General features: G+C 45.9%; 4 protein-coding genes across 4 annotated transcripts; 1 reads left to right on the top strand and 3 right to left on the bottom strand.

The window, feature by feature from the left end:
• LOC8069758 (pectinesterase inhibitor 28) lies at positions 2,953-3,800 on the bottom strand. Its single transcript, XM_002442421.2, has one exon. The coding sequence runs from the start codon at positions 3,670-3,672 to the stop codon at positions 3,097-3,099; it is 576 nt and encodes a 191-aa protein (XP_002442466.1). The 5' UTR covers positions 3,673-3,800; the 3' UTR covers positions 2,953-3,096.
• Positions 4,406-5,693, bottom strand: LOC8069757. The gene has a single exon (XM_021445906.1). It carries the CDS (start codon positions 5,274-5,276, stop codon positions 4,701-4,703), a length of 576 nt encoding a protein of 191 aa, XP_021301581.1. The 5' UTR covers positions 5,277-5,693; the 3' UTR covers positions 4,406-4,700.
• On the bottom strand, positions 5,813-7,027 carry LOC8076639. Its single transcript, XM_002442419.2, has one exon. It carries the CDS (start codon positions 6,572-6,574, stop codon positions 5,984-5,986), a length of 591 nt encoding a protein of 196 aa, XP_002442464.1. The 5' UTR covers positions 6,575-7,027; the 3' UTR covers positions 5,813-5,983.
• On the top strand, positions 7,991-12,957 carry LOC8076638. Its single transcript, XM_002443442.2, has 2 exons — positions 7,991-8,116; positions 12,287-12,957. The coding sequence occupies exons 1-2, from the start codon at positions 7,991-7,993 to the stop codon at positions 12,872-12,874; spliced, it is 714 nt and encodes a 237-aa protein (XP_002443487.2). The 3' UTR covers positions 12,875-12,957.

Raw genomic sequence — 14,289 nt, 5'->3', positions numbered from 1 at the left:
CCCCGAAATCCAAAAACTTTTCAAGATTCTCCGTCACATCGAATCTTGTGACATATGCATGAAGTATTAGATATAGATGAAAACAAAAACTAATTACACAGTTTGTCTGTAAATCATGAGATGAATCTTTTGAGTCTAGTTAGTCTATGATTGGATAATATTTGCCACAAACAAACGAAAGTGCTACAGTACCAAAATCCGAAATCTTTTCGGAACTAAACAAGGCCTGATTGAATGCACGACAGCACGACAGAAGGTTCGTCGAAGCAACAATGCGCCTTTTCTAAGGCCGGGTTTAGTTCCGAAAATTTTTAAGATTTTTCATCACATCAAATCTTTGAACGCATATGAGACATTAAATATGGATAAAAATAAAAATTAATTGTATAGTTTGTCTAAAATTTGCAAGACGAATCTTTTGAACCTAGTTAGTCCATGATTAGACAATAACTATCAAATACAAGTAAAAGTGCTACATTACCTAAAGCCAAAAATTTTCGAAAAATAAACAAGGCCTAAAAAAGCAACAATGCAAGAAAAGTTGCAAAACTAGTCTTGAGAATAAAGAGGGAGAATGGTCTTATCCTAATAGAAAGCATATCCAAGATACAATCATCAGGTTGCTATAAAAAATAAGCCGGGACCAAGTTAGACACAACTCGGTCTTGGACCAGTAAAACTAGCTTCGACGGCTCAAGAAACTGGTCTGAAACTCTCTTTTCTTTGTTTGGAGTCCAAATTTGTTGTTCCAAATATATTTCTTAACATCTTGATGCGAGAACCTTGATGGTGGAGTCTATTACTCTTGTTGGCATATTTTTGTCATGAACAAACATTTTATAAACTTAAGAATTAAGTTTCATATTATTTTCTCCATCTCTTATTCTTTTTTGTAATTGCTTACCAAACATCTGGTTCTTCCATAGTACCCTTCGTTAATTAATTGTAATTAGTGCTTTTCTTGTTTGCTCCCTCGAAATGATCTTCAATGACATCTATATTATTTAGGAAGAGTTTTATTGCGATCCTTAGCTCCCCTATTGCTATTGCTATTGCTATTGCTATTGCTATTGTGATTCTTTATTAGTGGCCTACTCCCTGAGTCATGTAATATGGAGCATTCTAGCCTTTAAAATTTACCCTCAAATTTAAGACATTCTAGAAGACAGAAAGTCATTATGCATTAAATACTTCACCACTAATTATATTGATGATAGCATCTTATTAGTAAATAATGTAAGGGCACATACGTCTTTTATGTTCTCTCTTAATTTGTCCTGAAATTTCTAAAATACACTCTATTATAGGACAGAGGGAGTATGGATTAGATTGATTAGGTGAAGGTTAGAGACCTAGGGCTAACTACTTTCTCTTTTTATAATATTCAATGGTTTTTTAGTTTTTAGTTTTTAGTTTTTTGTAACACAAATGTTTTTTTGGTTGTTATGTACAAGTTTTTTAATCTTTTATGAGTACTCTATAATAGGTAATTTTTGCTATGGACTACTCTATTGACAGGTATAATTAATGTTTCAGCTAGCTAGGAAAAAAGGACTGCTCTTATTGCTCCATTATGGATGCTCTAAGGCCCTGTTTAGTTTCCCACGCAAAATTTTTTCATCGATCCCATCGAATCTTTGGACACATGTATGGAACATTAAATGTATATAAAAAATAAACTAATTACACAGTTTAGTTGAAAATCGCGAGACGAATCTTTTAAGCCTAGTTATTCCATGATTAGCCTTAAGTGCTACAGTAACCCACATGTGCTAATAATAGATTAATTATACTTAATAGATTTGTCTTACAGTTTCCTAACGAGCTATGTAATTTGTTTTTTTATTAGTTTCTAAAACCCCTCCCGATATCCTTCCTATACATCCGATGTGACACCAAAAAAATTTCCATCTCTAATCTAAACAGGGCCTAAGGTAACATGGAAAGCCTTTCTTTCGAATTCAAATTTTCTTTTTTTTTCTTCTTTTCTTTTCCTTTTGTCAAATCACGCAGAAGATACTGCTAACCAGTTCGTTTGTGCTTAGAAATCAAGCAAAAATCAATAAAAATGGGTTCTTGGGACACAGTGGCGGAGCCAGGATTTTACGGCTAGGTATTCCGAGTATATAAAATTTTTTGATGCAAATATGCAATAGTAACAAGGCTTTGTTTAGTTCCACCCAAAAACTAAAAACATTTTAACATTTTTTATCACATCGAATTTTGCAGCACATGCATAAAGTATTAAATATAGATAGAAAATAACTAATTGCACAATTTATCTGTAATTTATGAGATGAATTTTTTAAGTCTAGTTAGTCTATGGTTAGACAATAATTATCAAATACAAACGAAAACATCGCCAAAACAAAATTCGTGTAGAGAACTAAACAAGGCTTAAGCAACGTACAAGATCTGAACATAGTGTCATAGTATCATTTTCTCTAATAATGTCGATGCAAATGTGCTAGTGTATGTGCTCACCTTGCCTCAAGCAGCAAGCCCGAGGCCAGAACCGAAACCGTGGACATCGCCTGTTGCCGGAGCCCCGGGCTTGCCAATCGTCACTGCCCACCGGTCGCCGAAGCCAGGACGCTAGGGTCGAGAGTTGGTGCGACGCAGAGCTGTGCGATGCGATGTGAGTTGGGAGACTAGGAGCGGCAGCCAGGAAACGTTGCCATCTTTTTTTTCTTTACTTTGTTGATTGAGCTGAAAATCACTGCTTTCTGTTGGACTTTGGGCCAGATTTGCAACATGTAGCAACTATATACGTTATACCTATACGTATACATATATGTATTTGTATTTGTTTTCAAAATCTTAGGTATTCTATGGCATTAACGGGGAATACCCCTGGCGCCGCCTATGTTGGGACACATCAACAATCCCCGTGATCGTTAATGCATCTCAACTCTCCAGTAAAAAATGGCTGTTATGTACCTGTGTGTGCCATTGATCTATGAACACGACGTCGTGCAGAGCTGTTGTATATATTGTTTTTTTTAAAGAAATGTTGTATATATTGTTATAACGGCAACGCCTTATTACAGTTACAACGCCGGCGAGGGAGACAGAGGTAGTGTCCATCGTGGTCGATCAGTAGCCATTGGACAGGGTGGCGAGAACGGCGTGCGCGACGAAGGCCATGGTGGCGAAGCCTTCGTTCTCCGAGGGCAGCGCCACGCCGCCGCCCACCATGCCGTCGCACCCGGCAGGCACGTACTGCGCCGCCTGCATCACCTCCCTCGCGCCGGGGAACCGCCCCGCGGCCACGGACCCCGCCGCCCACTGCAGCGCCTGCACGACGCCGCCGTAGAGCTGCAGGCACGACCGCAAGGCCGCCTTCTTCCCCGCCGCCGCGTCGTCGTCCCCCGCGGCGGCGGCATAGAACGAGAGCGCGGCCTGGACGCTGTCCCTGGCCGCGGTGGCGTTGGCCGCCGCGAGCCTGGCCGCCACCGCCGCCACCGCGGGCGCGTCGCGCGCGGCGCGGCACGGCGACGACGGCGACGGGTCCGGGCAGAGCGCGGACACGCAGAGCTCCGGCGTCACGTAGTAGCCGCCCAGGCCGCCACACACTTGGTCCAGCGCCGTGGTCGCCCCGACGGCGATGACGACGGACACGAAGACGACGAGGGTAGCAGAGAGCGTGGGAGTTGAGGCTGAGGCGGCCATGGTGGTGGTCTGTGTGAGTGTGTCTTGCTTCCCCTGTCTCCGCGAGTCATTTGTGTGTGATAGATGGATGCTTTATCGACCGGCCGGCCTCGGCCAAGAAGATCTGGTTTCATTTGGTATGATCTAGAATCACAAGATCACAATTTGGCCTTGTTTAGTTTCCAAAAATTTTTCGGTCCATGTACTATATTTATGTTTTTATTTGACAAATATTATTCAATCATAGACTAACTAGTCTTGAAAAATTCATCTCACGATTTACAGACAAACTGTTCAATTAGTTTTTATTTTTTATTCATATTTAATGTTTCATGCATGTAGCGTAAGATTTAATGTGACGAGAAATCTTGCAATTTTTTTTAGGCTGAACTAAACAAGGCCTTTGTATGGATGGGAGCGAATGATTTTGGAGGTGGATCGGACGGGATGCCATGCGTTTGGTGTGCATGCATGCATGGAATATGATATTGGCAAGCGTTGGTTCACAATTGGCTGTTGTTCACTGAAAATGGAATCAAGTACTACTAGTAATTGTTAAAGCTTGCCAGATGTGAATTAAAATGAAGAGATTTGGTGGAAAGAGTTCCCAAATCGGTTCAAGAGTTGTCGAGCTCAAGATATTTGATATCCAGATTATTTCGATGGAAGATGAATAAACTCTACGGAATGTTTTGGCTCCTCTATAGCACAAAAAATGGCGATCGAGAAGTTTTTGGGCAAGGCAGCTGACATGTGGAAAATCTTTTGTTTTTGACAAGAAAGAGCTGCTGCTGAACGGAAAACAGCAACTGGAGTTCACAGTAATACGTATATGCCAACATGACTTTAACAACGGCATTGTAGATTGTACAGGCTACTTACTGCAACAAAGAAACACACAGAAATCAGTGGTTCATTGCACTACTGATTGTCTGATCGATTCGACCCAAGAAGCAGCCGCTTCCGCATCACTGTCACCGCAGCACGCATGGCACGCCCACGCAGGGTACGTCACGGCGGCACGAGTGGCATGGCGCGCCGCCGGAGGCCTAGGTGACTAAGGTGAGCTTGTTGAGGAACGCGGTGGCCATGGTGGAGAGCTGGTCGAACTCGCGGTTAGCGGCGGCCATCCGCGCCTTGGCCGTCGCAGAGCCCTCGAGCGCGGCGTCGCACCCGATCCCGGCCTGTCCCGTGAGCGGCAGCAGCGCGCGCGCGGCGCCCCAGGCGCGCGCCGCCGCGTAGCCGCGCATGAGCCGCAGCGCGGGCACCGACGCGGCCCCGTACAGGATGCCGCACGCCTCCAGCGCGTCCGTGTCGCCCTCGCCCTCGCCCTCGCCGTCGCGGCGCCGGCGCGCCATCCCCGCCGCGGCGTCGCGCGCCGAGGCCCCGCTCGCGGCCGCCAGGTCCGCCGCCATCAGGAGGTGGCCGTGCCGGTCCGCGGAGGCGGCGCCCGGCACGGACCCCAGCCGCGACGCGCAGAAGGACACGTCCACGAAGTCGCGGATCGCGTCGCACGACTCGGCCACCGTGTCCCCCGCCGCCGCGCCGCCGTAGAAGCAGCATGAGAAGAAGCAGAGCGCGGCGCCGGCCACGGCGAGGAGCGTGGTGGCGGTGGTCCTGCCCATGGCTCTTGCTTGTTGGTGGACGTTTGCTGTGCGACCTGCAGCTGCAAGCCTGGTTTTGTTATCAATATGCACGCAGAGGAGGAGGTAGGCGAGACAGGGGTAGGTGAGCTAATCAATGCACGCACGCGACGCCTGCGTGCATCACCGGAGTTGCGTTCTCGTCGCAATAACGGTGGCCGTTTGGAGGTTGAACTAACAATGAATGCATCATCGTCGTCTTCCTCAGGCCTCAGCTGTGAACTTTACCTTCGTCGTGAGATCTACTGGTGGTAAAAACACATCCATGAGGATTTCAGCAAAATCTAGGATTGTCTGACTGAAGCTTGCTGCAAAATTAACGTATTAGCAGCGCGTTATTGCATTGCAATGCAAGTACGTTACGTACTAGGAGTAGTTTTTACTGTACTTCCATAGTTCCATTCCATGCATGCTAAATTTGGAACAAAGATGATGGATCACGAATTCACGATTGTAGTGTCTCTCTGGAAGATCCCATCCACTGCTTTGGTTTTGGTGCAGGGAGATGAGATCGATCAAGCGCAAACTGAATTTATTTACACCGGAGAACACACAAAAACACCATGAGTTGTGCAGTTAATCGAAAGACATGGCAGGACGAAACGAGCGGCGGATTGAGTATTACAACAAGCTTCGTTCTACAGTACGTGGTAGCTAAGCCGAGCAGCGGTGGTGGGGTGGATGAGTCATCAGTCGGCGGACATGGAGGCGACGACGGCGTGCGCGACGAAGGCCATGTCGGCGAACCCGTCGTTCTCGCGAGGCAGCGCGGCGGCGGCGTCGCCCGCGATGCCCTCGCATCCCGCGGCGACGTACTGCGTCGCCTGCAGCACCTCCCGCGCGCCGCGGTACCGCCCGGCGGCCACGGCACGCGCCGCCCACCGCAGCGCCGGCACCGCGCCCGCGTACAGCTGCAGGCACGACCGCGCGGCCGCCGCTGCCGCGGTGGCGGAGGACGAGGACGAGGACGACGGGGAGAAGACGGCGGCCTGGATGCTGTCCCTGGCCGCCGTGGCGTTGTCGGCCGCCAGCCTGGCCGCGAGCGCCGCCACGGCGGGCGCGTCCCGCGCGGCGCGGCACGTCGACGTCGACGTCGACGCGTCGGCGCAGAGCGCGGAGATGCAGAGGGATGGCGTCACGTAGTAGCTGCCCAGCCTCCCGCACACCTGGTCCAGCGCCGGCGCCGAAGCCTCGCCTGCGCCTGCGCCTGCGCCGGCCGAGACGGCGAGGAGTAGGGCGAGGAGGAGGACCGGAGAGCAGGAGGACGACCCGGCCGCCATTACAGCTGTTGGTCGTCTCCGGTAAGGTGTTGTTGGTAGCGCTAGCGCAGAGGCACGGTCTCACAGGGTCCGGATGTTCATGGAGAGTGATGGTGGCGCCGCCGTTGCCGTGCATGCATTTAGTGCGGGAGCATGCGCGCGGGGGCCGCGGGCGGCGCTGGTTTTTCTGGTTCTGCTGGACGATCAGATCATCATGATGACCCGCCGCACGCGCACGGTGTGTGTCCGTTCCGTTCCGTGCTGCTTCTCAACGGCCGGCGGCTGGCTGCGGTGGTGGGGGCGGCGGAGCAACTCCCATCAGAAAGGGCACCACAAGTCCACAACTTCTTTTTTGCGTTTCTGTCAACGGTCGCTCAACTCCACGCATAGTTAATTTGGGCCGGTCTGAACTCGACCACCTCGAAGCATCGTCCACCTCGTTTGGTCTTTGTTTAGTTCATTCTAAAAATCTAATTTCTTTTTATGAATTCTTTGTCATGTTGAATTTTACTTTTTATGATTATGATTCTTCGTCATGTCGAATTGTACGGCTCATATATAGAGCATTTCAGTATAGACAAAAAAATAACGAATTGTATAGTTTATTTATAATTTACGAGACAACTCTTTTGAACCTAGTTAGTCTATAATTATACAATAATTATCAAATACAAACAAAAGTCCTACAATATCAAAAAAAATTTTTACCACAGAACTAAACAAAGGCCATAGTCTACGTATTTTGTATATCTTCTAGGAAAAAAGAATATGATTCTTCCTTCTCAAGAAGTCACCTGCTACTATATAAAACTAATGTTTATGAGATAAATTAAGTATTATTAGATTATTAAAACTAATGTTTGAGACATAACATAATGTTTGATGTTATTTCTTATAATTTTTTTTAACAAAAACTGACTTGTTCTAATAAAACTAGGACTAGAGGAATACATAGGCCAGCCAAAGAGTGTAACTAACACCCGGGCCGCTCCAGACCTTGGACCCTACTTATCGTTAGAATTCGGAGGCCCATATGGCCCGGGTCACCAACGGGCCGGCGGCAAACGAGGCATCCCCCGATCGAAGTCATTCTCGTCGGCTGCACGCGGCGCAATATAAGAAACATATATCGCTTTGGGATAATGAGAAATAATCTCAGGTTTATGGAATCCAAGATAATTATTCAAACAGATTGAGTAGCACGATCATATTTATCATAATAACAATGTGATAACAAAATCACTATAGGAGATTGACTATGGACGACATGATTTCAGATTTCCACAAACAAACCGAACAGATTAGAGTTTGCACGGAAGATGGGTTTGCACTAGATCCGTTGCCTTCGAACCTTAATGGCTTAATCCAATTTTGCATGCCAAAATCAATTGGACACTACTGGTAGCTAGGTGATGAATAGAGGGAAAGGCTAAACCGATGGTGTTGGTGAACTTGTCGCTGACGACCACCTGGTCCGCCGACATGCCAACATTTTCACGGGCCAGGCACGCCAGCGGCCAGCGTGTGGTGGAGGCGTCCGGGCGCGTGTCGCATGTCCAGGAGGTTGCCGCGATGAGCGGGAGAGGCCTTGTCTTGATCAGGTCGTGCGCGCGCGCGCGGCATATATATAGCCGTGTGTGTCGATGTAGCTAGCTACTAGAGATGGCAACGGGGAATTCCCCCGTCGGATTTTGCCTCCCCATCCCCGTCCCCGCGAGGTCCAGATTTCCCCGTCTCCGTCCCCGTGAAGACTCGCGGGGAACATTTTCTTTCCATCCTCGTCCCCGCGGGGAATACATACCCGACGGAGATCCCTGTTCCCGCAATGAGATTAGAAAAAAAATCAACAATCCAAAACTGAAGGATGGATGTATGAATGCGGCGGCTGTGGGAGGGGTGGCCGAGTGGGGATACTGGGAACTAGGGTTAGGAAATTGCTTATATACTCCATGTGTTTGATGGGCTTGCGCCGATTTTGGGCTAAATTTCAACTTGTTATGGCTCACATACAGAGTATGCTCCTTAACGGGTCGGGGATGCGGGGATCGGGTACGGGGGATGGTGAACCATCCCCGTCCCCGCTAGACCCGATGGGGATTGATTTCCCCCGTTTTCTTCCCCATGGGGAATAAAATCTCCCCATCCCCGTCCCCTAATAGGGGAATTCCCCACGGGGAATCGGGTCCCCGTTGCCATCTGGACTAGATGGAGAGGGCGCCGCTTGTGCGTATCCATTGTCGCTGCTTTGATGGGCCGTTTAGATTTAAAAATTTTTTAGATTTTGATATTATAATATTTTTATTTTTATTTGATAACATTGTCTAATTATGACGTAACTTGGTTTAAAAGATTCATCTCGTAATTTGCAGGCAAACTATGCAATTAGTTTTTATTTTTATCTATATTTAATGTTCGATGCATGTGTCGCAAGATTTGAGGTGACGGAAACTCTTGAAAAGCCCCCACTCGGCTCCTGTTAGCCACAGACTGACAGTGAAGACACCGTGATGTGCTGTTACTGTCAGTTAGATTAGTATTCCCTACTATCTGGATTGTACATGGTCAGTTAGTGGAGTACACTACTTACGTGATAACTCGTGCTGTGAATGAAACAGCAACACATGCAGCTGCTAGTAGAGTACAGCAAAACGACCTTGTTTCCATAATAATTCACCACCACAAAAGCGTGTTCGTGACTCAATTGTACTTTTTCTTCCGTCTAGAATGGATACAATCATCTATAACAACTTTATCGTATATACAGTCTCATCTTCAATAAACCATACATATGCATGCATACTTAGAGCATGCTTGATATAGCACTACTTCACTTGTGAAATGACTTTTCTTAACTTCGGCTCAGGAAGCAGCTCCACTGGTAGTAGAGCTGAGGCTGTTTTTTTTAATAAATATTTGGTAGACAGTTTCTTATAGTAGAATAAACCGATGAAATGTCTACAGTAACTTTTACCTTCGTTCCTTTATTTTATTTATTTATTTATTTATTTATTTTCTGTCCTTATTTTTCTTCATTCTCTTCGCTGGACCACCATCCATTTCTCCGATCAGGCACACCCGTATGTGCCTCTACGTCCATCTCTCTCTTTGACTCTGCTTCTCCTTGTCCTCTAAAATTTCCTCCACTCGTGTCGCCGCTCCCATTTACCTCTCTCCAACTTTTGCACATTTGTTTCTTCTTGCTGCTTGTTCTGCCGCCCACCCGCTAGGACTCGGACTCGCCTTGACAATCCGATCCCCCATGACCCTTCGGGATTTTGACTCTGCCTCGACATTGCTACTTTGCACTCAATGACTCTTCTCCTTGTCCTATACGACTTCGACCCTTTTTCGACGTTCCTTCCTCTGCTCGTGTCGCCGCTCCCACTCACCTCTCTTCGACTCTAGCACATTTGTTTCTTCTTGTTGCTCGTTCTGCCGCCCCAACCGCTAGGACTCTGACTCACCTTGACAATCCGATCCCCCATGACCTCTTAGGATTTTGACTCCGCCTTAACATGGTTACTTTGCACTCAACGACTCTCATTCCTGCTTGCCGCATCTCGCGCACCTAGATGAAGGATAGTTCAGGGAGGGCCCACATGTCTGAATGGAGCGAGGCAAATCCACTTTTTTTTGGACTCCCTCAAAGATTTATGCTCTGAAGAGCACAATTCATGGAAGGAGCGGACACTTCATACACCCTTTGTTAGGCGAAGTAGTGAAACTGTTTTTGGAGTGGCTTCGGGAGCGCTACCAAACAGTGCCTTATTTATCGGTTGAGTATACTCATGTTTTATAACACACACCGTAAAATTTTACTCATTACTGGTTTGAGCGCCCATATATATACCATCATATTAGTATATAAAATACGTATAACCATGTACTCTATATATAATTGACATATACATATTGTTCTAAATGATCAAATACGATCACATACTCTAGCATATACTTCGTCAAGCCATATATATTTTAAGCCTTAAAATTAAGATATGGGAGTAGCTAAATATTAGAAAAGGAAAAGAAATTTCTGACCGCAATTTCTTTTTCCGTCTTGTGTCTCTGTCACTTTTTCTACTGCCCGCCCTAGCCTGCCACTCACTGTCCATGCTGTGATGTCTACACGGTGAGTAGAGTTGATGCGTGCGATACGGAAGCACTTGGATACGGAATCCAGGTACCGAATCACACATTGAAGTTGACGCGCGACATGAACGAAGGGGGCAAAAAAAAAAAAAGCAAAGAGGAGAAATGGAAGCAGAATCGGCCAAACAAAAAGAAGCGTGTGGCTGAATCCAAAGTCGAATTGCTCGTCAAACTTGCTCGATCACAGAGTGGTGGCGTGATCGGCCTCTTTCGTCAGTGTGGTTCTTCATGGCATGCATATGTCGCCCAGTTGTTTACTTTGCACGGAGTGCTACTGACGGTTCGACAAATGTCCCTGGCTCCCCCTACCGCAGTTCAACGACATACTCTGCACACGGCTCTTAGTCTTATCTGCACTACTTCAGCCGTACTTTTTAGCGAACGTTACATTCACAGTGTCCTTCTTGTCAAAGCCATACCGCTATATGATCTTGCCGTGAAGGACGAGATTGAGAAACAGCAAAAGCAGCACTCATCCTGCCGACCATAATTAAATTCCTTTTCTTTCATGTTCTACTCATTCGAGAAAGAAGACAGCTCTTGATGCTTTTGTGTGGACTGCCGGTTGCGGTTGCTGAATGCTCTCACCATCAACTCGATCAAGTTCCCAATACCAATTCAAACTATAAGTGTTTTGTTTTTTTATAAATATATATAACTTCTGTTATGTACTTAGATTTATAATATAATATATAGGTCTAGACCATAGGTCAAATGAACCAAATAAAGCTTATAAAAATAATACAAAAATATTAAATAAACAAAGCAAAACAAAAAAGCAAGATTATTTCTACGAAACCAAATTGGAAGATTTCAATGGGAACCAAACAAAACATATCGAGAATAAAAAAACAAAAAGAAATCATATAATTGAGTGACTATTCTCATTTACGAACAATTATATTAGGCCTTGTTTAGTTCCTAAAAAAATTTGCAAAATTTTTCAGATTCCCCGTCACATCGAATCTTTAGACGCATACATGAAGTATTAAATATAGATGAAAATAAAAACTAATTGCACAGTTTGGTCGGAATTGACGAGACAAATCTTTTAAGCCTAGTTAGTCTATGATTGGATAATATTTGTCAAATACAAACGAAAATGCTACAGTGTCCATTTTCCAATTTTTTTTGAAACTAAACAAGGCCTTATACCAATTAAAGACAAAACTTATACCTAAATAATAAAACATGGTCCAATACGATATACTCCTCGTGGTGCACGCATGGGTCTATGGTGGGGCCCAACAGGTACTGTTTGAGAGAGAGAGAAACTTTACCTGTCAACTCCTGCATGCCGTCCTTTCTTTGCATGCATTTTGCTGAAGTACTATCTGTGATGATGTTTTTGTTACCAAAGAATATATATAAGTGATGTATATAGTTTATAATAGGATACTATAAAAAAGGATCTTAATAATTCCCCTCCCTATTTGGAATTTTGACATCAAAACGCACCAAATATTTGAGGCGGCCGGGATGATACGATCTTATTCCACTTCCTAAAAAGAGACAACATGCACTTCTCGAATGCCTGCTTCTCATGCATACTGTGTCTATATATCACCACAATCGATGTGTCAGCTAGCTACCCACCGGATAGACCTCAAGGGCATCATGAGGACCTTGCTTGTCGCCGCCGCCGCCGCGGCCCTCATCCTGTCCGCCGCCGCCGGCGCGCTCGGCGTCGCGCCGGCCGACACCGTGGCCGACTCGTGCCACGCGATCAGCGACTTCGTGGACATGGACTTCTGCACGTCCCGGCTGCGGTCCGTGCCGGGGGCGGCCGCCGCGGACCGGTTCGGCCACCTCCTGATGGCCACGGACCTCGCCGTGGCGAGCGGCGCCAAGGCGCAGGACCTCGCGGCGGCGGCGGCGCGCGACGATGGCAGCGTCGTCGTCGACCCGGGCGAGCGGGACGCGATGCAGGCGTGCGCGTTCCTGTACGGCGCGGCGTCCGTGCCGGGGCTGCGGCTCCTCCGCCAGTACGCGGCGGCGCGGAACTGGGCCCCCGCCCACGCGCTGGTGATGCTCACCATGGACGCCGGCGACGGGTGCGACGCCGCCGTCGGGGGATCTAATGGCAGGATGGCCGGGCCGAACCACGAGTTCGACCAGCTTAGCGCCATGGTCACCGCGCTGCTCAACAGCATCAACTTGTACGATGAGTAGCCGGCCGGCCGGCCGGCGGCGGGCCATTCCCATGTATTCATGCATGCTGCATGCGCGCGCACGGTGGTGAGGGGGAGGCCGGATTTAATGTCTGGTGGCGCCTCCTGTGATGACATGATGGCTGGATACTGTGTAGTGGATCAATAATGTAATCTACAACTGATTTACCTTGTTTTTTTGTTGCATCTCATAGGTTTCATGTCTGAAACATATATCAGAGAATATCAGATCATGATCATCATCATCTATACATCTAAGGGCCTGTTTAGATCCTAAATCTTTAGATCCAAAACTTTTGGCTGTAAACTTTACATTCAAATAGGTGTTTAGATGCTTCCCAATTTTTTGGTCTGCAACACACAAGACACGGATCCCTAAGCAAGTTTACACAGTTTTAAATCTCCAAGGTCCCAAATTCTAAATCTTTACAACCAGTTTTACAAGCCCTTGTTTAGATCAATTCTTTCAAAAAGTGCTCATTTCTCCAAAAGTTTTGGCTGTTTGGCTGCATCTAAACATGGCCTAATATAAATAATGCATATACTGAGGATATTAACATCTTGTACTAATAAATTGTAAAGCATGAACTAGAATAGCGTGACGGCAGCATACCAATAATTAAACAGAGCAAACACAAACAACGTGGTGTGCCAGCACAGTGCACAGAATGACAGAAGTACTTGAATCGCGGTGTGACTTGAAGCCACGGTTGAAAAAAGTTGACAGAAAATTATCTGAACGCAGTTAATCCATTGGAAGTGTATATGTCATGGAAAACGATTTCAGGCCTTCTCACGTGAAGGTTAAGTGTATGCAGCTGAACAAGCTCTTCTTTTCACTGTATTCAGTTGAACAAAGAATGTACTGCATAGTTGGAAAAAAGATCTAGCAGTTTAGGAGAGGTGGGATTTTTGTTGCAGATTTCAATTGGGAACTCTGGCTTCATGGACTCATTGGTTGTGTGTTGTGTACATTTGAATTATGATGAAACTTTGGTTCTTGGAAAATGTTACTGAGTAATTCTTCAATTTTTTTAGTTTTAATTAGTGAAATATATATACTCTTTGTCCCTATTTAGATGTCGTTATGGAATGCGTATCGGTCAAACTTTCTTAATTTTAACTAGGTCTGTTAAAAAATTTAGCAACATTTATATCTTAAAATAAGTTTATTGATTCAATGATCTACCCAATCAATGATACTAATTATGTACTATAAATATTAATATTTTTATTTTTATGTATTTGACCAAAATTAAGTAGTTTGACTTTTTGGTAGGAATACTGAGATTTAATGTCATATAAAAAGCCAACTAGTAATAAAGGAAAGTAACAACTTAATTACTCTCTCTATCCTAATTAGTAGGGGCAATGTGGTGTTTTGCCAAGTTTCCTATTTTGTCTAGAAATCGCTTG

Source organism: Sorghum bicolor, chromosome 8, assembly GCF_000003195.3.
Source record: "Sorghum bicolor cultivar BTx623 chromosome 8, Sorghum_bicolor_NCBIv3, whole genome shotgun sequence".
Lineage (NCBI taxonomy): Eukaryota > Viridiplantae > Streptophyta > Magnoliopsida > Poales > Poaceae > Sorghum > Sorghum bicolor.
Note: the sequence above shows the minus strand (reverse complement) of the source record. Positions and strands in the feature narration are given on the sequence as shown.

Excerpts from the sequence above, each read along its gene's own strand:
- LOC8069758 (XM_002442421.2), bottom strand. The coding sequence starts at position 3,672 with ATGGCCGCCTCAGCCTCAACTCCCACGCTCTCTGCTACCCTCGTCGTC.
- LOC8069757 (XM_021445906.1), bottom strand. The coding sequence starts at position 5,276 with ATGGGCAGGACCACCGCCACCACGCTCCTCGCCGTGGCCGGCGCCGCG.
- LOC8076639 (XM_002442419.2), bottom strand. The coding sequence starts at position 6,574 with ATGGCGGCCGGGTCGTCCTCCTGCTCTCCGGTCCTCCTCCTCGCCCTA.
- LOC8076638 (XM_002443442.2), top strand. The coding sequence starts at position 7,991 with ATGGTGTTGGTGAACTTGTCGCTGACGACCACCTGGTCCGCCGACATG. Across the intron at positions 8,117-12,286 it reads GCGTGTCGCATGTCCAGGAG|CTAGCTACCCACCGGATAGA; the intron begins GTTGCCGCGATG and ends TCGATGTGTCAG.